Source organism: Sminthopsis crassicaudata, chromosome 1 (assembly GCF_048593235.1).
Source record: "Sminthopsis crassicaudata isolate SCR6 chromosome 1, ASM4859323v1, whole genome shotgun sequence".
Lineage (NCBI taxonomy): Eukaryota > Metazoa > Chordata > Mammalia > Dasyuromorphia > Dasyuridae > Sminthopsis > Sminthopsis crassicaudata.
The window spans coordinates 632167842-632193168 of NC_133617.1; the positions used below are offsets into that span (position 1 = coordinate 632167842).

The 25327-nt window shown below is 34.4% G+C and overlaps 1 protein-coding gene across 6 annotated transcripts in view; it reads right to left on the reverse strand.

Moving 5' to 3' along the window:
* The window catches only part of LOC141551315 (phospholipid-transporting ATPase ABCA3-like), a 230654-nt gene that overhangs the window by 161336 nt on the left and 43991 nt on the right, over positions 1–25327 (reverse strand). For all 6 annotated transcript variants that reach the window (XM_074282818.1, XM_074282817.1, XM_074282822.1 and 3 more), the window contains one exon: positions 15977–16236. In XM_074282818.1, coding sequence (XP_074138919.1) covers positions 15977–16236 — 260 coding nt within the window. The remainder of the gene's footprint in view (positions 1–15976; positions 16237–25327) is intronic.

Consider the following 25327-nt stretch of genomic DNA (forward strand, 5'->3'; position numbering starts at 1 on the left):
GCAATAAAAATTACATTTAACAAGAAGTTAGGGATAAATAGACCAAAAAGTAATTGGAAACTAAATAATCTCATCTTAAAGAATGATTGGGTGAAACAGCAAATTATAGAAACAATAATTTCACCCAAGATAATGACAATGATGAGACATCATACCAAAATCTGTGGGATGTAAAGTTCTGATTGTCTCTCAATTATAATCCTTCTCTGGGAGGAGGTCTCTTTTTTGTATAATCTTTTCCTCTGTGAGCAGATTTCTTGGGAGGCTTCTGGAGCCTCCAGCCAGAGTTAAGGTAGAATCTCGAATCCTCTTTTTCCTGAATCCTGGCTCTGAATCTCCTCAAGCTTCCCTGAAGTTCTCCTGGGAAATCTTGTTTTTATCCCAATCTAGACTCTTTCTCCAGACTCAATGTCCTGGGAGGCAGCCTTGGTGGCTCCTTATATCCTCCTAGAGAATGGGCTTGTGGGTATTCCAGGGGCTTGTGGGAACTCCTTACTGACCAATGGACAAGCTCCTTTAAAATATTCCTTCAAAGGTGTAAACTCCCTTAAAGGTTTGAACTAAAGGTGTAATTCTGAACTAGAGAATTGTTAAGTACCAACTTAGCACTTAGTAAGAACTTCACAGTGGGATGCAGCTAAAGTTGTAAGAAGGGGAAATTTTATATCTTTAGAGGCTTACTTGAATAAAATACAGAAAGAGAAGATCAATGAATTAGGACTACAACTTAAAAGGCTAGAAAAAGACCAAATTAAAAGCCCCCAACCAAATATTAAATTTGAAATTCTAAAATTAAAAGTAGAAATTGATAATATTGAAAGTAAAAAACTATTGAATTAATAAATAAAACCAAGAGTTGATTTTATGAAAAAGCCAATAAAATAGATTACCTTTGGTAAATCTGATCAGAAAAAGGAAAGAGAAAAATCAAATTGTTAGTCTTCAAAATGAAAAGGGGGATCTTTCCACCAATGAAGAGGTAATTAGAGCAATAAGGAGTTACTTTGCCCAACTTTATGCCAATAAATTTGATAACTTAGGTGAAATGGATGACTACCTCCAAAAATATAGGCTTCCCAGATTAACAGAAGAAGAAGTAAATTGCTTAAACAGTCCCATTTCATAAAAAGAAATACAAGAAGCTATTAATCAACTCCCCAAGAAAAAATCCCCAGGACCAGATGGATTTACATATGAATTCTACCAAACATTTAAAGAACAATTAGCCCCAATGTTATATAAACTATTTGAAAAAATAGGGGATGAAGGAGTCCTACCAAACTCCTTTTATGACACAGACATGGTACTGCTACCTAAAGCAGGTAGGTCGAAAACTGAGAAGGAAAACTATAGACTAATCTCCTTAATGAATATTGATACTAAAATCTTAAATAAAATATTAGCAAAAAGACTACAGAAAATCATCTCCAGGATAATACACTATGACCAAGTAGGATTTATACCAGGGATGCAGGGGTGGTTTAATATTAGGAAAACTATAAGTATAATTGACCATATTAATAATCAAATAAACAAAAACCATATGATCATCTCAAAAGATGCAGAAGAAGCATTTGATAAAATCCAACATCTATTCCTACTAAAAACACTTGAGAGTATAGGAATAAATGGACTATTCCTTAAAATAGTCAGGAGCATATTTTAAAACTGTCAGTGAGCATCATATGTAATGGGGATAAACTGAAACCTTTCCCATAAGATAAGGAGTGAAACAAGGTTGCCCACTATCACCATCACTATTCAATATTGTACTAGAAATGCTAGCCTCGGCAATAAGAGCCAAGAAAGAGATGAAAGGAATTAGAGTAGGTAATGAGGAAATCAAACTATCAGTCTTTGCAGATGATATGATGGTATACTTAGAGAACCCCAAAGACTCTGCTGAAAAGCCATTAGAAATAATTTACAACTTTAACAAAGTTGCAGGATACAAAATAAACCCACATAAATCCTCCGCATTTTTATACATTGCCAAAACAATCCAACAGCAAGAGATACAAACACAAATTCCATTCAAAACAACTGTTGAGAGTATAAAATATTTGAGAATCCATCTACCAAAGAAAAGTCAGGAATTATATGAGCAAAATTACAAAACACTTGCCACAAAAATAAAGTCAGATTTAAATAATTGGAAAGACATTAAGTGCTCTTGGATAGGGTAAGTGAATATAATCAAGATGACAATACTTCCTAAATTAATCTATTTATTTAGTTCTATACCAATCAGACTCCCAAGAAACTATTTTAATGACCTAGAAAAAATAACAACAAAATTCATATGGAAGAACAAAAGGTTGAGAATTTCAAGGGAATGTATGAAAAAAAAAACCAGATGAAGGTGGCCTAACTGTACCTGATCTAAAACTATATTATAAAGCAGCAGTCACCAAAACCATTTGGTATTGGCTAAGAAATAGACTAGTTGATCAGTGGAACACGATAGGTTCACAGGACAAGTAGTGTACAACTATAGCAATCTACTGACAAACCCAAAGATACCAACTTTTCAGATAAGAATTCATTATTTGTAAAAAACTGTTGGGAAAACTGGAAATTAGTATGGCAGAAACTAGATATGGACCCACACTTAACACCATATACCAAGATAAGATCAAAATGGGTCCATGATTTAGGCATAAAGAATGAGATCATAAATAGATTAGAGGAACATAGGATAGTTTACCTCTCAGACTTGTGGAGGAGGAAGGAATTTATGACCAAAGGAGAACTAGAGATCATTATTGATAACAAAATAGAAGATTTTGATTACATCAAATTAAAAAGCTTTTGTACAAACAAAAACTAATGCAAACAAGATTAGAAGGGAAGTAACAAATTGGGAAAATATTTTTATAGTTTTTTTAATTTTTTAAAATTAATTTTATAATTATAACATTTTTTGACAGTACATATGCACTGGTAATTTTTTACAACATTATCCCTTGTACTACCTTCTGTTCCGAATTTTCCCCTCCTTCTCTCTACCTCCTCCCCTAGATGGCAGACATTCCCATACGTATTAAATATGTTATACTATATACTAGATACCATATATATGTGCAGAACTGAATTTTGTAGTTGTTGTTGCTGTTGCAAAGGAAGAATTGGATTCAGAAGGTAAAAATAACCTGGGAAGAAAAACAAAAAATGCAAAGAGTTTATACTTAATTCCCAGAGTTCCTTCTCTGGGTGTAGTTGATTCGGTCCAGCATTGATCAATCGGAACTGGATTAGATCTTCTCTATGTTGAAGATATCCACTTCCATCAGAATACATCTTCATATAGTATAGTTGTTGAAGTGTATAATGACCCTCTAGTTCTGCTCATTTCACTCAGCATCAGTTGATGTAAGTCTCTCCAAGCCTCTCTGTATTCATCCTGCTGGTCATTTCTTACAGAACAATAATATTCTATAACATTCATATACCATAATTTACCCAACCATTCTCCAATTGATTGGCATCCATTCATTTTCCAGTTTCTAGCCACTACAGAAAGGGCTGCTACAAACATTTTGGCACATACAGGTCCCTTTCCCTTCTTTAGTATTTCCTTGGGATATAAACCCAGTAGCAGTACTGCTGGATCAAAAGGTAGGCACAGATTGATAACTTTTTGGGCATAATTCCAGATTGCTCTCCAAAATGGTTGGATTCTTTCACAACTCCACCAACAATGCATCAGTGTCCCAGTTTACCACAGCCCCTCCAACATTCATCATTACCTTTTCCTGTCATCTTAGCCAATCTGACATGTGTGTAGCGGTATCTCAGAGTTGTCTTAATTTGCATTTCTCTGATCAATAGTGATTTAGAACACTATTTCATATGAGTGGAAATAGTTTCAATTTCATTAACTGAAAATTACCTGTTCATATCCTTTGACCATTTATCAATTGGAGAATGGCTTGATTTCTTATAAATTAGAGTCAATTCTCTGTATATTTTCAAGATGAGGCCTTTATCTGAACCTTTAACTGTAAAAATGTTTTCCCAATTTGCTATCCCCATCACATATGATGTTTACTGATGGTTTTAAATATATGCTCCTGATTATTTTAAGGAATAGTCCATTTTTTCCTATACTCTCAAGTGTTTTTAGTAGGAATGGATGTTGGATTTTATCAAATGCATTTTCTGCATCTATTGAGATGATCATATGGTTTTGGTTAATTTGGTTATTGATATAGTAGATTATGCTAATAGTTTTCCTAATATTGAACCAGCCCTGCATTCGTTGCATAAATCCCACTTGGTCATAGTGTATTATCCTGGGGATGATTTTCTGTAGTCTTTTTGCTAATATTTTATTTAAGATTTTAGCATCAATATTCATTAAGGAGATTGGTCTATAATTTTCTTTCTCTCTTTTCAACCTACCTGCTTTAGGTATCAGTACCATGTCTATGTCATAAAAGGAATTTGGTAGGACTCCTTCAATCCATATTTTTTCAAATAGTTTATATACCATTGGAGTCAATTGTTCTTTAAATGTTTGGTAGAATTCACATGCAAATCTATACGGTCCTGGGGATTTTTTCCTAGGAAGTTGGTTTATAGCTTGTTTTATTTCTTTTTCTGAAATGGGACTATTTAGACTATTTACTTCTTTCTCTGTTAATCTGGGCAAGCTATATTTTTGAAGGTATTCTTCCATTTCATTTAAATTATTGAATTTATTGGCATAAAGTTGGGCAAAGTAATTACTTATTATTGTTCTATTTTCCTCTTCATTAATGGTGAGTTCTCCCTTTTCATTTTTAAGACTAACAATTTCCTTTTCCTCTCTTTTTTTAATCAGATTTACTAAGGGTTTGTCTATTTTGTTGGTTTTTTCATAGAACCAACTCTTAGTTTTATTAATTAATTCAAGAGTTTTTTACTTTTAATTTTATTAATCTCTCCTTTTAATTTTAGAATTACAAGTTTTGTGTTTGTCTGGGGGTTTTTAATTTGTTCCTTTTCTAGCATTTTTAGTTGTAAGCCCAATTCATTGATTTTCTCTTTCTCTATTTTTTGCAAGTAGGCTTGTAGAGATATAAAGCTTCCCCTTATTACTGCTTTGGCTGTATCCCACACATTTTGGTATGATGCCTCAGTATTGTCATTTTCTTGGGTGAAGTTATTATGTCTATGATTTGCTGTTTCACCCAATCATTCTTTAGTATGAGATTATTTAATTTCCAATTATTTTTTGGTCTATTTTTCCCTGGCTTTTTATTGAATGTAATTTTAATTGCATTGTGGTCTGAAAAGGATGCATTTACTATTTCTGCTTTACTGCATTTGATTTTCAGGTTTTAAGTCCTGATATATGGTCAATTTTTGTATAGGTTCCATGTACTACTGAGAAGAAAGTATACTCCTTTCTGCCTCCATTTAGCTTTCTCTATCATATCAAACTTTTCTAGTATTCTATTTATCTCCTTGACTTCTTTCTTATTTATTTATCTTTTATTATCTTTATTTATTCTGTATGTATCACCCTGTCTCAGGTGTGTTTCCTGTAAACAACATATTGTAGGATTCTGGCTTTTAATCCAGTCTGCTAAGTCCTTCCTCTTTATGGGCAAGTTTACCCCCTTATATTTAATGGCTAATTCTATATTGCTTGCCATCCTGTTAACCCCTGTTTATGCTTTTCTCCTTTCCTTCCCCCTTATCCCCCTCCCCAGTATTAAACTTGTGAGCACCACTTGCTTCTCACAACCCTCCCTTTTTAGAATCCCTCCCCCACCTTAAAGTTCCTCCCCCTATTTTATCCCTTTTCCTCACAATTTCTGCATTCCCTTCACCTTAGCTTACTTCTTCCCTTTTCACTTTTTCCCTCCCACTTTTCAATGAAGTGGAAGGAGTTTCACCATAAATCCAATAAGTCTATTGGTATACACAATGTTCATTCCCCTCCTTTCTTACTCTCAGATACAATAGGTTATCTTTGCCTCTTCATGAGCTGTAGTACCACCACTTTACCTTTTTTTATGATACAATTTCCTTTCCACCTCTAGTTTCTAGGACAAATTATACAGGTGTTCTTTACATATCTTTATGGCAGAAATATAGTTCTCAAGATTTCTTTTTACCTTTTTAGAAATCTCTTGAGTTCTGTATTTGAAGATCAAACTTTTTGTGTAGATCTGGTTTTTTCATCAAGAATAGATGGAATTCACTTATTTTGTTAAATGTCCATCTTCTTCCCTGGAAAAAGATGCTCATTTTTGCTGGGTAAGTTATTCTTGGCTGCATACCAAGTTCTTTAGCCTTTTGGAATATTATATTACAAGCCCTTCGCTCCTTTAAGGTGGATGTTGCTAGATCCTGGGTTATCCTTATTGTGGCTCTTCCATATCTGAATTGATTTTTTATAGCAGCTTCCAATATTTTTTCCTTCATCTGATGGTTCTTGAACTTGGCCACTATATTTCTTGGTGCTTTGATTTTAGGGTCCCTTTCAGTAGGTGATTGATGAATTTTTTTCAATGTCTATTTTACCCTCTGTTTCTACAACATCTGGGCAGTTCTCTTTGATAATTTCCTGGAAAATAGTGTCCAGGCTCTTTTTTTCCTCATACTTTTCAGGGAGTCCAATTTTTCTCAAATTGTCTCTCCTGCACCTATTTTCCAGGTCTGTTGTCTTCCCAATAAAGTATTTGACATTCTTTTCCATTGTTTCATTTTTCTGGTTTTGTTTGATTACTTCTTGGTTTCTCCTTGAGTCATTCAATTCTACTTGTTTGATTCTGATTTTCAATGATGTATTTTCTTCACTCACTTTTTTATATCTTTTTCTAATTGTCCAATTAAGTTTTTAAGTGAGTTTTTTTCTTCTATGGATTTTTTTCCATTTCATCCATTTTATTTTTTAGAGAGCTGTTTTCTTTTTCCACCTCACTAATTTTATTTCTCAATGATTTGATTTCTTTATCTACTCTTGTCTTTAAATGCATGGGATGACTTCTCCAGACTCTCTTGCCAAGCTTCCATTTCATTTTCCAATTTCTCTTCTAGCTCTCTTGTGAGAGCCTTTTTGATTTCTTCTATGAGAGTTTTGTGTATTGTGGAGCAGATCTTATTCCCCCTTAGGGGATTCCTCTGGAGACAGTCTGTTTTTATTCTCCTCAGTATTTGAAGTCTGCTCTCTATCCATATAGAAGCTGTCAATGGTTAGAGTCCTTTTAAATTTTTTGTTCATTTTGTTAGAGCAGAATGAAAGAAAACAAACTGACAAGAGAAACAATTGGTCTGTTTCTGGGGGGGGGGGAATGGGGCTGGATGGTGTTCCCGGGCTTTCTCTACAGACTGTGGGAGACAGCAGCAAGGCACTAACAGGATAGCAATGGCTGCGCTGAGTCTGCACTGAGTCTGTGCTCTGAGGCTCTAAGAATGTGCTGAGTCACTCCGGGTGGGAGTGGGGGTAGCCAGGTCCGGAGAGACACTAGCTTTATGAGGTTTTATTCTTTACCTCCAATGTTTACACCTTCTCTGTTGATCCTGGCTTGCTGCCAAGATGGAATATCCACACTGGGGTAAAGGTTGTTCCACAGAAATGGCAGAGACTGTACCCCTCCCCCCTTTGGTCTGATTAGTGTGAGCTTTCTGCCTCACTCTCGCTGCTTGCCCTCAGTCTGAGTCTGATCTGTTTGCCCCCTCTCCCAAGCAAAAACAGACCTTTTCTGGCAAATTTCAAGGATGTCTTCTGTTGGTAATTATTTGTGGGTTTTTTTTTTTTTCCGGTCAAGCATTAATTCCGAGGCTTGTCATGAAATGAATCCTGAGAGAAAACGTGGAGCTCAAGCAGCTGTGTGCCTCCTCTCTGCCATCTTGGCCAGAAGTCCCATATTTTTACAGTTAAAGGTTCTGATAAAGGCTTCATTTACAAAATATATAGAGAACTGACTCTAATTTATAAGAAATCAAACCATTCTCCAATTGATAAATGATTAAAGTATATGAACAGACAATTTTCAGATGATGAAATTGAAACTATATCCACTCATATGAAAGAGTGTTCCAAATCACTACTGATTAGAGAAATGAACAACTCTGAGATACCACTACACACCTGTCAGATTGGCTAAGATGACAGGAAAAGATAATGATGAATGTTGGAGGGGATGTGGGAAAACTGGGACACTGATGCATTGTTGGTGGAGTTGTGAAAGAATCCAGCCATTCTGGAGAGCAATTTGGAACTATGTCCAAAAAGTTATCAAACTGTGCATACCCTTTGATCCAGCAGTGATACTACTGGGCTTATATCCCAAGAAATACTAAAGAAGGGAAAAGGACCTGTATGTGCCAAAATGTTTGTGGCAGCTCTTTTTGTAGTGGCCAGAAACTGGAAAATGAATGGATGCCAATCAATTGGAGAATGGTTGGGTAAATTATGGTATATGAATGTTATGGAATATTATTATCCTTTAAGAAATGACCAGCAAGATGAATACAGAGAAGTTTGGAGAGACTTACATGAACTGATGCTGAGTGAAATGAGCAGAACCAGGAGATCACTATATACTTCAACAACGATAGCGTGTGAAGATATATTCTGATGGAAGTGGATATCTTCAATATAGAGAAGATCTAATTTAGTTCCAGTTGATCAATGATGGACAGAAACAGCTACACTCAGAGAAGGAACACTGGGAATTGAGTGTAAACTGTTTGCACTACTGTCTTTCTACCCAGGTTACTTATACCTTCAGAATCAAATTCTTGTCATGCAACAAGAAATTTGGTTTTACACACATATGTTGTATCTAGGATATACTGTAACACATTTAATATTATGGGATTGCCTGTCACCTAGGGGAGGGAGGGGAAAATTTGGAAAAGTGAATACAAGGGATAATGTTGTAAAAAAAATTACTCATACACATGTACTGTCAAAATAAACAAACAAACAAACAAACAAATAAATAAAATAAATTCATGATGCCCAGAATGAAAAAATAAAATAAAATAAAATTTTAAAATTGAAATTTAAAAAAAAGGCATTCTATGTAATGGTTCATAGCTCTTTCACTGGGTGTAGCTGGTTTAGTTCATTACTGCTCTATTGGAACTGATTTGGTTCATTTCATTTTTGAAGAGGGCCACATCCATCAGAATATATCTTCATACAGTATTGTTGTTGAAGTATATAATGGTCTTTTGGTCCTGCTCATTTCACTCAGCATCAGTTCATGTAAGTCTCTCCAGGCCTTTCTGAAATCATCCTGCTGGTCATTTCTTACAGAACAATAATATTCCATAATATTCATATACTACAATTTATTCAGCCATTCTCCAATTGATGGGCATCCACTCAGTTTCCAGTTTCTGGCCACTACAAAGAGGGTTTCCACAAACATTCTTGCACATACAGGTCCCTTTCCCTTCTTTAAAATCTCTTTGAGATATAAGCTCAGTAGTAATGCTGATGGATCAAAGGGTATGAACAGTTTGATAACTTTTTGAGTATAGTTCCAAATTGCTCTCTAGAATGGCTGGATGTATTTACAATTCCACCAACAATGTATTAGATAGCACCCGAATTCTTAAAAAAGTCAGTTATAGAAAGAAATAGATAGCAAAACTATATTAGTGGGGAAACTCAACTTCCACTCTCAGAATTTAATAAATCTAACCACAAAATTAACAAGAAATTAGTTAAGAAGATAAATAGAATCTTAGAAAACATAGACATGATAGACTTCTGGAAAAAAACTGAATAAGAATAGCAAAGAATACATCTTTCTCTCAGCAGTACATGGAACCTACATAAAAACTGACTATATATAAGGACATAAAAATCTCACAATCAAATGCCAAAAGGCAGAAATGGTAAATGCATCTTTTTCAGATCATGACACAATAAAAATTAAAGGGCTATGGAAAAACAGACCAAAAATTCATGGGAAACTAAATAACCAGTCCTTAAGAATGAGTGAATCAAACAACAAATTATAAAAACAATTGATAATTTCATCCAAGAGAAAGACAATATTAAGAAAACATAACAAAACTTAAGGGGTACAGCCAAAACAGCTCTTAAGTGAAATTAAGAGAGAGAGAGAGAGAGAGAGAGAGAGAGAGAGAGAGAGAGAGAGAGAGAGAGAACGAGAACCAGTGAATTGGGTATGCAACCAAAAAAAGCTAGAAAAAGAACAAATTGAAAACTCTCAATTAAATGCCAAATTAGAAATCTCAAAAGAGAGATTAATAAAATTGAAAGTAAGAAAACTATTGAACTAATAAACAAAACTAAGAGTTGGTTTTATGAAAAAAACTCTTTGATTAATTTGGTTAGAAAAAGGAAAGAAGAAAACCAAATCACCATGAACTTATCACCAGGGAAGAAAAAAATTAAAGCAATAATTAGGAGCTATTAGCCCAATTATATGTCAGTAAAACTGGTAATAATGAGGACAAACACTTACAAAAATACTGATTGCCCAGATTAACAGATGAGAAAACTATTTAAGTATTTTAAGTATTATTAAGTATTTTAACTTAAAGTCCCATTTTAGAAAAAGAAATTGAACATGCCATTAATGAATATCATGCAAAAAAGAAATTGAAAAACTATTAATCAGCTCCCTAAGAAAAAATCCCCAGGGTCAAATAGATTTTCAAGTGAACTCTACCAAACATTTAAAGAACAATTAATTCTAATACTATATTAACTATCTGGAAAAATAGGGGAAGAAGGCATTCTACAACAAATTCTTTTTATGATACAGACATGGCACTGATACCTAAACTAGGAAGGGCCAAAACATAGAAAATTACAGACCAATTTCCCTAATGAATATTGATGCAAAAAATTTTAAAAAATTATTAGAAAAGAGATTACAGCAACTTAACACCAGGATAATACACCAGGACAAAGTAGGATTTAGATCAGAAAAGCAAGGATGATTCAAGATGAGGAAAACTATCAGCACAATTGATCATAGCAATAACCAGACTAATACACATTATATGATTATCTCAATAGAAGCAGAAAAAATACTTGACAAAATATAACCCAGTTCTATTAAAAACAATAGAAAGCATAAGAATAAAGTTTTCCTTAAAATGATAAGAACCATTAGGAAACATTATATGTTAAAGGGATAAGCTAGAAGCATTTCCAATAAGATCAGGGTTGAAACAAGGCTGTCCATTATCACTACAATTATTCAATATTGTTCTAAGAATGTTAGCTGTAGCAACATTTTCTTATAGCAACAAGAAAAGAAAAAGAAATTGAAGGAATTAAGAGAAGGTAATGAGGAAACAAAACTATCATCATTCTTTGCAAATGACATGATGATATATTTACAGAATCCTAGAGACAACTAAAAAACTACTAGAAACAATTAATTTTAGCAAAGTTGCAAGATATAAAATAAATTATCAGCATTTCTATATATTATCAAAAAAGTCCAGCAGCAAGAGATAGATAAATCTCATTTAAAATAATTATAGATGATATAAAGTATTGGGAGCCAAGGCAAAACCAGAAAAAAATTACAAAACACTTTTCACACAAAGTTAAATCTAAACAATTGGAAGAATGTCAAGTGCTCATGGCTAGGCTGAGCTAATATAATAAAAATGACAATTCTACCTAAATTAATCTACTTATTCTGTACCATCTCAATCAAACTGCCAAGAAATTATTTCATAGAGTGTTATGGGCCAGAACTTTTGTACTTAAAACAAGGATTCTTACAAGGTATTAACTAAATGGAATTAATAAAACAATGATTATCTAGTTTAGCACAGTGATTCCCTATTTCAGTACATGTACTTAGAACTGAATATAGTTCTATAAGATTCACATCTACAATGATGTAATTATAATAGAGTATGTAACAGCCAGCAGGGACTGAGAGACAGATTCATTCACTCCATCTCACACCACAGTGGTGGCAAGCCTCTCCTCTTCTTTCTGCCTCCAATTTATCTCATTCCTAGTCTGCGACACCTGTGTCAGCAAAGGCTGCCTTGCAGCTCCTTCAGATATTATGATTCACAGCTATGGAGGCTCTGAGTGGGGGAGAGGGGGAAATTGACCTGTCCCTTAAGAATAGAGCTAGAAAAAATAATAACAAAATCCATCTGGAAGAACAAAAGTTTAAGAATTTTAAGGGAATTAATGAAAAAAATTCAAAGTGTTACAGGCCAGAACTCTGAACTTGAAACAAATTATTCTTACAAAGTACTAAGTCAGTGGAATTGATAGAGACAATAGTTATTTAATTTAGCATTGTTCAGTATGATTAATTTAATCCTACAAGGAGATTTTATGGGCCAGAACTTGAAACAAGATACTAAATGGAATTGAGGAGACAATGGTTATCTAGTTTATCATTGGTTTAATCTTACAACAAATAATGGTTTCCTAGTGAAATAATGATTGGTTTGTACTCAGTGTATAGCATATAAGCTAGAAGCTCTCAGGGCCAGAAAGGACTAGTGCACTAGAAGCTCTTGGAGGCTGACACAGATTCATTCCATCTTCCACCTTTGTTGTGCCTGGAGGCTCAAGCACAAACCCTTGGAATCTGGGGAGATTCAGAAGCCAGAGAAGGAGGCAGGAGCTCAAACTGTCGGAACCAAGGAGAGAGATAAGCCTCTAAGAAAGCTAACCAGACCCCAAGAAAGGAGACAAGCCTTGGAAAGAGACAATAAAGGATTTGGACTTTAACTCCTGGCTGTACTTGTGGTGATTACTGAACTGAAACCAAGGCTGCTCCCAGAAACCCTAAGAAAACCTCAACAAAGAACATTACATTTTAGAGAGAACACTACAGCAAAGGAAGGTGGCATACCTATACCAGAATTATAAAGTAACTATTATTAAAACCATATAGTATTGGTTAAGAAATAGAATAATGGATCAATACAATAGATTAAGTACAAAAGACACAATAGTCAATGACTATAGTAATCTAGTATTTGATAAATCCCAGAACTCCAGTTTCTATAATAAGAACTCACTATTTGACAAAAATTGCTAGGAAAACTGGAAAATAATATGACAGAAAACAGGCACTGACAAGACAAAGTTGAAATGGGTTCATGATTTAGACATAAAGAGTGATAGTATAAGCAAATTAGGAGAACAAAGGATAGTCTGCCTCTCAGATCTGTAAAGAAGAAACGCCTTTATGGTAAAAGAAGAACTAGAGAACATTATTAAAAGTACATAATTTTGATATATTGAATTAAAAAGATTTTGCACAAAGAAAACAAATGCAACCAAAATTAGAAGGGAAGCAAAAAGCAGGGAAACAATGTTTACAGTCAGTGCTTTTGATGAAGGCCTCAATATTAAAATATATAGAGAACAGAATTAAATTTATTTATTTCCCAATTGATAAATGATCAAAGGATATGAACATATAATTTTCAGACAAAGAAATTTAAAGCTATTTCTAGTCATATAAAAATGTACTAAATCACTACTGATTAGAGAAATATAAATTAAGACAACTGAGGTACCACTTTACACCTCTCAGATTGGCTAAAATGACAGGAAAAGATGATAAATATTGGAGGTAATGTGGGAAAACTGGGACACTAATGCATTGTTGATGGAATTGTGAAATGATCCAACATTCTGGAGAGCCCCCAAAAGGCTATAAAGCTGTGTATACCCTTTGATCTAGCAGAGTTTCTACTGGGACTATATCCAAAAAAAGATCATAAAAAAGGGGAAAAGGACCCACATATGTAAAAATGTTTGTAGCAGCCCTTTTTATAGAGGCAAAGAATTAGAAACTGAGGGAATGCCCATTAGTTGAGGAATAGCTGAATAAGTATATATGGTATAAGTTCTTATATGGTATATACCATATAAGAAATGATGAGCAAGCTGATTTTTAAAAATTTGGAAAGATTTACATGAAATGATGCTGAGTGACATGAACAGAACCAAGAGCACTTTACACAGCAACAAAAAGAATGTGATGATCAACTGTGATGTCTTGGCTCTTTTTAACAATGAGGTGATTCAAGGCAATTCCAATAGATTTGTGATGGAAAGAACCATCTACATAGAGAGAACGAGACTGAATGTAAACTAAAGCATAGTATTTTCACCTTCTTTTTGGTGGTGGTTATTTGCCTTTTTTTTCCTTGTGTTTATTTTTCTTTTGATTTGATATTTCTTGTGCAGCATGATGAATATGGAAATATTTTTAGAAGAATTATAAATGTTTAATTTATATCAAATTGCTTGCCATCTAGGGAGAGGGTGCAGGGGTGGGGAAGAGGGAGAAAAATTTGGACACAAGTTTTTGCAAAGGTTAATGTTGAAAACTATTTTTGCATATGTTTAGAAAAATCAAATACTATTAAAATCAAATCTAATTTTCTACTTGAATAATATTATCAATAAATTTCTCTGAGTAATATGAAAAAATCTGCTTCATTATGAGAGTAATATTGTCCTGTCTTTTAGACAGAATTACTATGACAAAGAATGTCTGTAACTTATGCAAGGCTCCAAGTTATTTAATAGCATATCCAAGACAAGAACTCCAGTTTCCCTACCCCTAAACCAGTGATGTCACACTAGTCCTTGTGAAATAAAAATTCCCATCCCTTAGTATAGAAGCTTCATTTTTAAACTATAAATAGACTATATCCAAATTCCATAGAGAAACAAGATAAAACAAATAAGTTACTAGAGAAAGATGATGAACACATACACCTAGAAAAACCTGACAACTCTCTAGGAAAATTTTACCATTCTACTTACCCTTTGGAATTCTTTTATTATAAACATTTTAATTATAAATAAATTCTTCAAATCCAAATTCATTAGCTGACTATTTGTTTTCTAAGGCCAAGCTCAAATGCCACCTCCCTGACGGCTTTTTTACCACTACTTCACATGCTGAAAGCCAATAGTATCAAAGATCATCTCTGGCATGTTCATTTTAATGAGTATATTTAATTAAAAGATCTCATCTTAAATTCTGTTTTATATTTCTGTATATATATATAACTCATCACTATTACTCAAATTCCTTTGAAATTAGGGAAACATTTTGCTCTTTATTTCCTTTAATGCTTAGTGCAGTACATTGTATTTAGTTTAGGTTAATAAACATTTGATGAATTAATCATAAAAGATCACTCCTGAAGATGAGTAAGAAGCAGATTCATGAAACCTGGAAATAATGTCAACTCAAGCCTTCACTGGACAGAAGTATGACAATTTTTAAAAATGCAACTGATAATGGATTTAAAAGATGAAAAAGAATGCTCATATGTTATGGCACTTAGGTTAATTTTTGACTATTTTAAAATAAAAATCAGAAATCTTCCTTTTATAAACACATTTGTTTCTATACATTTGTGTTACTGGGAGTTTGGGCAAAATTGAAAATGTACAATTTTGCTCTGACTTCATTTCATATTCTGTTCAACACAGACAATGGCTATGATTATAACGTCTTATAGCTAAGTGTGGCATTGTCAATAGAGCCTGAATAAGGAAGAACTGGTAACAGTGAAGTACAAGTGTAGGAGAACCAGAGAGAACTGGAAGTCAAGAATAACATAAAATGGGTGAGATACGGATCTTCATTCCTTTCTGACATCTTTTCACCCAAAGACTGTTTTTGTTATTTGTATAAACAAAATGTTAACATATTATAATTGAGATTTATCAGAATGACAACTCTCAGCTCAAGGGGCAATACTCTTGAAAAGTCAACTTCAAGACAAAGATTATGTTTAAGAAAACCTAAGCAGTAAATAGTAATAATATTGAAACCAACACATCACATTACCATTATCCTTCTAACTCTAATGAATAATCTTCAGTCTGATAGCTGAACAAGCCACTTGCCTGGAAGAGCAGGCTGACCTCATACTTATATTAATTTTTCATTAAATTTCTATCTCTCTGTGCCCCATAATGCTTCAAGCCTCTCAGATGGTTTCCATTCTAAATTAGGGAGATTACCTTCAGTTTTTTCTCCTTCTCAAGCACAATGCTACGGATGATATTCAGTACAGTGAAAGTAAAGGCCAGCACAAGAAGCAGAGGCAGTATAATAGGTAAACTCTTGAGGAAATAGTCTTTAACGAAAGCTGGATAAGGAAACCTCTTCACAATTAATGTGATTTTGTTAAATATATTGTTGGCAGCTTCTGGTGCATGATACCTCATGATAGCTTTGTCCACAGCATGTTGCACTGCCAGAAATCCTTCTCTGATATATCCTAAATGAGAAAAAAAAGGATGAGGATCATGATAAGTACAATGCAGCTAGCCATTGAATGGCTCAATAAAGTTTGCTCACAACAAGGTAAATGATATGAAGGAAACACCCACTGCTAGGTTGTAAAGAATCCCTCTTCCACTCTATGAAGAACACATTTCTCTTCATTTCTGACTTCTTTTTCTAATGGATTCCACTTTTTGACACTCATAGAGAACTGGTTCCACCATGATGATACTACATTCTGATCATCCTTCCTAGTACTGAACTATCTTGACAGTGGGAAAGAAAGGCCTCCTGAGGAAGAGGTAGAATTATCATGAATTCCCTTCCTGTACCTACATTGCTACTTGTAGACTGTTCTACAATCTTTACTCAGTAACTTCTCCTATCATGTGGTTCACACTTGACTATCCAAATTTGCTGCCCAATTTAGATTCCAATAGCCATTATCTACCATTCTCTTGTAAAATCTCCTTCCTCAGTGAAATAGTACCTAGATCATAGTATTTAAGTTCACCTCAGCTCTTGCCCTTTATATGATGAAATAGCAACATACAAGTTGTAGTTAGGTTTTTGGGATACAAAGACCAACAGCGATGATTACAGTCTGATCTTCACAAGTAAATACTTCCATGATGGAGAACTCTAAATTCCAATATAAAATGGATTTTTTTTAAATCATCCAACCCTCTATTTTATCCCTCCTACATTTTTCATCCACATCCTGCTTACAATATTGTCATCCTTTGCCAACCTATTGCCCTTGCTCTGACTATATTCTCTTTCCTCATTCTTTAACTAATTCTACACTATACTATCTTTTACTCTCCAATCCTATAGTAGGACTAAATATGCTAATTTAAGATGAGCAACTGTGTTTTGTTTAAAGCCTCTATTTTGTAACTAAGATGTTATGTAAACCATTTTTCTTTAATAACATAAGGACTTGAGTATTATAGATTCACAGAAACCTTCTCCATTTCCTCTGAAACCATTCATTCACAATTTCTTACAATAATATTTCATTGCATTCATATACCACAATTTGTTTAGTCATTCCCCAAGAAAAGAACATCTCTTTTAGTTCCAATTCATTTATTTTGTTTTTCAAAAATAGAAATTGTCCCATTAGAATTGTTTAGTTTTTCACCTAAGTTTTGGTATATATTTTCTTTTTTTTCTTATTTAAAATGCATTGTTTAGATGTGAGTTAAATTTTATTTTACTTTTTATTAAAGCTTTTTATTTTCAAAACATAGAATGGATAATTTAACTCTTGCAAGACCTAGTGTTCCAATTTCCCTTCCCCTTTCCCTACCACCTCCCCTAGATGGCATGTAATCCAATATATGTTAAAATGGTAGAGATATATGCAATATATCTTGTAAATAATAAGAGATAATAAAAAAGAAATATATGGTAAAGCATATATAATTCGTCAATTATCTTACTATCAAGAAAAATCAGATCAAACAGGAAAAAAATGAGAAAGAAAATAAATTGCAAGCAAACAACAAAAAGAGTGAAAATGCTATGTTGTGAATCACACTCAATTCCTACAGTCCTCTCTCTGAGTACACAAGGCTTTCTTCATCACAAGATCACTGGAACTGGTCTAAATCATCTCATTGTTGAGAAGATTAATGTCCATCAGAATTGATCATCATATAATCTTGTTGTTGCCATATACAATGATCTCTTGGTTCTGCTCATTTCACTTACCATCACTAAATCTCTTCAGGCCTCTCTAAAATCATCCTTCTGATCATTTCTTATAGAACAATAATATTCCATAACAATCATATATCATAACATAGCAATTCTCCAACTGATGGCCAGTCACTCAGTTTCTAGTTTCTTGCAAATACAAAAAGGGCTGCCACAAACATTTTTGCACATGGGGGTCTCTTTCCCTCCTTTAAGATCTCTTTGGGATGTAAGCCCATTAGAAATACTGCTGGGTCAAAGGGTATGCACAGTTTGATAACTCTTTGGGCAAATTTCTGTCCAGAATGGTTAGATCAGTTCACAGTTCTACCAACAATGTATCAGTGTCCTAGTTTTTCCACATCCCCTCCAACATTCGTCATTATTTTTTCCTTTCATCTTAGCCAATCTGACAGTTGTGTAGTGGTATCTCAGAAGTGTCTTAATTTGTATTTCTCTGATCAATATGATTTAGAGCATCTTTTCATGTGATTAGAAATGATTTCAATTTCTTCATCTTTGACCATTTATCACCTGGAGAATGGTTTGAATTCTTATAACTGAGTCAATTCTCTCTCTATATATTTTATAAATGAGGCCTTTATAAGACCCCTTAAATGTAAAATTTTCCCCAATTTATTATTTCCCTCATAATCTTGTCTGCATTAATTTTGTTTGTACAAAAACTTTTTAGTTTAATATAATCAAAACTATCTATTTTGTGTTCAATAATGAACTCCAGTTCTTTGGTCACAAATTCCTTCCTGAAAGAATCTGAGAGATAAACTATCCTATGTTCTTCTAATTTGTAAAATTATAATATCACTCTCTATGTCTAAATCATGAATCCATTTAGACCTTATCTTGGTACAGGATGTTAGGTGTGGGTCAATGCCTAGTTTCTGCCATACTAGTTTTCAAATTTCCCAGCAGTTTTTGTCAAATACAGTTCTTATCCCCAAAGCTGGGGTCTTTGACTTTGTCAAACACTAGATTACTATAGTCATTGACTACTTTGGCTTGTGAACCTATCCTATTCCACTGATCAACTACTCTATTTCTCAGCCAGTAACAAATAGTTTTGATGATTGCTGCTTTATAATAGAGTTTTAAGTCTAGCACAGATGGGCCAAATTCATTTGCATTTTTTTTCATTAATTCCCTTGAAATTCTTGACCTTTTGTTCATCCAGATGAACTTTGTTATTAATTTTTTTTACATTTATAAAATAATTTTTTGGGAGATGTCCAGCCAATATGGCGGAGAGGACACATACATCTACTTAATCTCTGTCTTTGCTCTCAGAATTTATTTCATGACAAGCCTCGGAATTAGTGCTTGACTGAGAAAAAACTCACAAATAATTTCCAACAGAAGTCATCCTTGAGATTCGCCAAAAAAGGTCTGTTTTTGCTTGTGGGTGGGGATAGTCAGATTGGCCCAGGCTGAGGGCAAGCAGTGTGAGCTTGGCAGGAGCTTATACTGAGCCAGACCCGAGGAAGGTGGGGTGTGATCTCAGCTGTTTCTGTGGGGAGAACTTTACCACAGTGTGGCTATTTTGCCTTGGCAGCAAGCCAATAGGCCAGCAGAGAAACTGTAAACATAGGAGGTAAAGGCTATAACCCAGAAAATCTGGGGTCTCTCAGGACCTGGACACACCTGCAGTGTCTCAGAAGCTCTCAGGGTCTCAGAATGCAGATTCAGCGCAGCCATTCCTGTCCTGCTAGTGCCTCGCTGCTGTCCCCTCCCCCCAAAAAGCAGACTGCATTTGTTTTTTGTTTGTTTGGGTTTTTTTGTTAGTTTGTTTTGATTTTTCTCTGACAAAATGAGCAAAAAATTTAAAAGGACTCTAACAATTCATAGCTTCTATATGGATAAGGAGCAGACTTTAAATCCCAAGGAGACTAAAAACAGACTGTCTCCAGAGGAATCCCCAAAGGGCAATATGATCTGCTCCTCAATACACAAAACTGTCATAGAAGAAATCAAAAAGGCTCTCACAAGAGAGCTAGAAGAGAAATGGGAAAAGGAAAGGGAAGCTTGGCAAGAGAGTCTGGAGAGGTCATCCCACACATTTAAAGATAGAGTGGATAAAGAAATCAAATCCTTGAAAAACAAAATCAGTGAGTTGGAAAAAGAAAATAGCTCTCTAAAAAATAAAATTGGCGAAATGGAAAAAAATACATAGAACAAAACAACTCACTTAAAAACTCACTTGGACAATTAGAAAATGATATTTAAAAAAAAAACGCGTGAAGAAAGTAATTCAGAGAAAATCAGAATTGAACAAATGGAATTGAATGACTTGAGGAGACACCAAGAATCAGTCAAGCACAACCAAAAAAATGAAACAAGGGAAAAAATGTCAAATACCTTCTTGGGAAAACAACAGACCTGGAAAATAGATCTAGGAGAGACAATCTTGAGAATTATTGGACTCTCTGAAAAATATGATGGAAAAAAAAGAAAGAGCCTGGACACTATTTTCCAGGAAATTATCAAAGAGAACTGTCCAGATTTTATAGAAACAGAGAGTAAAATAGACATTGAAAGAATTCATTGATCACCTACTAAAAGGTGTTAGAATCCCTAGTAAGTGCTAAGTTGGTACTTAACAATTCTCTAAGTTCAGAGTTCACACCTTTAGTTCAAACCTTTAAAGGAGTTTACACTTTTAAAGGAACTTGCTCATTGGCCTGTAAGGAGTTTCCACAAGCCCCTGGAGTACCCACAAGCCCATTCTCTGGGAGGATAAAAGGAGCCAACATTGAGCAGGGTCAGTCTGGAAGGAGTCAGTCTGGAAGAGGTCAGTCTGGAGCGAGTCAGGGGAAGGACTTCCCGGGAGAACTTCAGGGAAGCTTGAGGGGATTCAGAGCCGGGATTCAGAGCCAGGATTCAGGAAGACAAGGATTCGAGATTCTACTGTGGTGCTGACTGGGGACATTTGGACAAGAGCAGATTCATAAGAACTAAAGGAAAAGCCTGCTCATGGAGATTCACAAGTAGGATTGACTTCCAGGAAACCCACAATTCCACACTCTTGGAGGCAGAATCTGATTCATTCTCACATCTACCTTTGTGCTGACTGGAGGCTTTGGATTCAGAGGAAGCTAGAGACTGAAGTTGGCTGGAGAGATTCTGACAGGAAAAGATTCAAGACTTTGAAAGACACAATACAGAACTAAAGCCAAGGCTGCCTCCCTAGAAGCTCCCCAAGAGATCTCCTCCCAGAATACGATCGCAAATCTAGAGACAACGGGACGTTACAAAAGGGATCCTAAAATCAAAACTCCAAGAAATATAGTGGCCAAATTCTAGAACTATCAAACCAAAGAAAAAATATTACAAGCTGTTAGAAAAAAATCAATTCAAATATAGAGGAGCCACAATAAGGATTACCCAGGATCTAGCAGCGTCCACATTAAAAATTCAAAGGGCCTGGAATCTGATATTCTGAAAACCTAAAGAACTTGATATGCAGCCAAGAATAACTTACCCAGCAAAAATGAGCATTTTTTCCAGGGAAGAAGATGGACATTCAATAAAATAAGTGAATTTCATCTATTTCTGATGAAAAAACCGGAACTAAACAAAAAGTTTGATCTCCAAATATAGAACTCAAGAGATACCTAAAAAGGTAAAAAGAAATCTTGGGAACTATATTTCTGTTATAAAGATATATAAAGAATACATGTATAATTTGTTCTAGAAATTAGAGGTGGAAAGGAAATTGTACTAGAAAAAGGGTAAAGTAAGAATACTACATCTCATGAAGAGGCAAAAGAAACTATTATATCTGAGAGAAAGAATGGAGGGGGATGAACATAGTATGTATCGTATTCTTGTCAGAATTGGCTTAAAGAGAAAAAAAATTAGATTTATGATGAAACTTCTTCCACCTCATTGAAAACTGGGAGAGGAAAAGTGAAAAGGGAAGGAGTAAGCTAAGTGGAAGGGAATACAGAAATTGGGAGGAAAAGGGGTAAAATAGGGGAAGGACATGTAAGGTAGGGGGAGGGATACTAAAAAGAGAGGGCTGTGAGAAACAAGTGGTGTTCACAAATTTAATACTGGGGAGGAGGGTAATGGGGAAGGTGTAAAGAGCTGAAACTCTTGAGTTGATGCACTGGGGTTGGACAACCAAGCACTTAAAGCTAATTACCGATTGGACAATACTCTATTAGCATATGCTTGGAAAATGGCCCTTCCCACTATTCTGTGCTGGCTCAGTCTGTTGGTGGATATAAAGAATTATAGGAGGGACTAGGGTAAGACTAGCGAGAATCACCTTTTGAGGAGAGAAGAAGAGAAGAAAAGTCGTGCAGATCCTGTGTCCATCCAAATCATTTCTACCCCTAAAGACCAAGAATAAAGACCAAGGACTTTTGCTTATCCTGACTCCGGCAGATTCTGAGGTATCCAGGGTGCTAATTTGGTTCTCATAGGAAGGAAAGGAGAAAAGCATAAGCAGGAGTTAACAAGATGGCAAGTAATATAGAATTGGTCATTTTAACCATAAATGTGAATGGGGTAAACTCCCCATAAAGAGAGAGCGGTTAGCAGACTAGAAAAAAAGCCAGAATCCTACACTATATCATTTACAGGAAACACACCTGAAGCAGGGCAATACATACAGAGTAAAGGTAAAAGATTGGAGCAGAATCTACTATGTTTCAGGTGAAGTAAAAAAAGCAGGAGTAGCCATCCTCATCTCAGATCAAGGAAAAGCAAAAATTGATCTTAATAAAAGAGATAAGGAAGGGCACTATATCTTGCTAAAGGATAGCATAGATAATGAAGCAATATCAATATTAAACATATATGCACCAAGTGGTGTAGTGTTCCCAGAGAGTGATCCGGCAGCTTCTAGAGACGATAGCTCGCTACAGTGTAGCATCTAAATTCTTAAAAGAAAAATAAAGAGAGCTGCGAGAAGAAATAGACAGCAAAACTATAATAGTGGGAGATCTCAACCTTGCACTCTCAGAATTAGATAAATCAAACCATAAAATAAATAAGAAAGAAGTCAAAGAGGTAAATAGAATACTAGAAAAGTTAGATATGGGGGCAGCTAGGTGGCGCAGTGGATAGAGCACCAGCCTTGAATTCAGGAGGACCAGAGTTCAAATCTGGTCTCAAACACTTAACACTTCCTAGCTGTGTGACCCTGGGCAAGTCACTTAACCCCAGCCTCAAAAAAAAAAAAAAAAAAAAAGTTAGATATGATAGGTAAAAATGGAGACAGAAAGGAATATACTTTCTTTTCAGCAGTTTATGGAACCTATACAAAAATTGACCATATATTAGGACATAAAAACAAACTCAAATGCAGTAAGGAAGAAATAGTAAATGTATCCTTTTTAGACCTTGATGCAATGAAAATTACATTCAATAAAAAGACAGGGGAAAATAAACCAAAAATAATTGGAAACCAAATAATCTCATGCTAAAGAATGATTGGGTGAAACAGCAAGTCATAGACATAATTAATAACACCCAAGAAAATGACAATAATGAGACATCATACCAAAATGTGTGGGATGCAGCCAAAGTGATAATAAAGGGAAATTTTATATCTCTAAAGGCCTACTTGCATAAAATAGAGAAAGAGAAAGTCAATGAATTGGGCTTACAACTAAAAATGCTAGAAAAGGAACAAATTAAACCCCCCAAGTCAAACTACTAAACTTGAAATTGTAAAAATAAAAGGAGAGATTAATAAAATTGAAAGTAAAAAACTCTTGAATTAACAAAACTAAGAGTTGGTTCTATGAAAAAAACAACAAAATAGACAAACCCTTAGTAAATCTGTTTGAAAAAAAGAAAGAGGAAAATCAAATTGTTAAGTCTTTTTCTTTTTTTTTTTTTTTTTTTTTCTCTGAGGCTAGGGTTAAGTGACTTGCTCAGGGTCACACAGTGTTAAGTGTCTGAGACTAGATTTGAACTCCAGGCCTCCTGAATTCAAGGCTGGTGCTCTATCCACTGCACCACTAGCTGCCCCTAAACTGCTAAGTCTTAAAAATGAAAAGGAAGAACTCGCCACTAACGAAGAGGAAATTAGAGCAATAATTAGGAGTTACTTTGCCCAACTTAATGCCAATAAATTTGATAACTTAAATGAAATGGAAGAATACCTTCAAAAATACAGCTTGCCCAGATTAACAGAAGAAGAAGTAAATTGGTTAAACAGTCCCATTTTAGAAAAAGAAATAGAACAAGCTATTAACCAACTCCCTAAGAAAAAATCCCCAGAACCAGATAGATTTACATGTGAATTCTACCAAACATTTAAAAAATAATTAACTCCAATGTTATATAAACTATTTGAAAAAATAGGGATTGAAGGAGTCCTACCAAATTCCTTTTATGACACAGATGATACCTAAACAGGTAGGTTGAAAACAGAGAAATAAAATTATAGACCAATCTCCCTAATGAATATTGATGCTAAAATCTTAAATAAAATATTAACAAAAAGATTACAGAAAATCATCCCCAGGACAATACACCATGACCAAGTGGGATTTATACCAGGAATGCAGGGCTGGTTCAATATTAGGAAAACTATGAGAATAACTGACTATATCAATAACCAAATTAACAAAAACCATATGATCATCTCCATAGATGCAGAAAAAGCATTTGACAAAAGCCAATATCCATTCCTACTAAAAACACTTGAAAGCATAGGAATAAATGGACTATTCCTTAAAATAGTCAGGAGCATATATTTAAAACCGTCAGTGAGCATCATATGTAATAGCAATAAACTAGAATCTTTCCCTGTAAGATCAGGAGTGAAACAAGGTTGCCCACTATTACCATTACTATTCAATATTGTATTAGAAATGCTAGCCCCCAATAAGAATCAAGAAAGAAATTAAAGGAATTAGAGTAGGTAATGAGGAAACCAAATTATCACTCTTTGCAGATGATATGATGGTATACTTAAAGAACCCTAGAGATTCTATTAAAAAGTTATTAGAAATAATTCACAACTTTAGCAAAGTTGCAGGATACAAAATAAATCCACATAAATCATCAGCATTTTTATATATCACCAACAAAATCCAACAGCAAGAGATACAGAGAGAAATTCCATTCAAAATAACTGTCGATAGCATAAAATATTTGGGAATCTATCTACCAAAGGAAAGTCAAGAATTATATGAGCAAAATTACAAAACACTTTCCACACAAATAAAGTCATATTTAAATACTTGGGAAAATATTACATATTCTTGGATAGGCCTAGCGAATAGAATAAAGATGACAATATTCCCCAAACTAATCTATTTATTTAGTGCTATATCAATCAGACTCCCAAGAAACTATTTTAATGACCTAGAAAAAATAACAAAATTCATATGGAAGAACAAAAG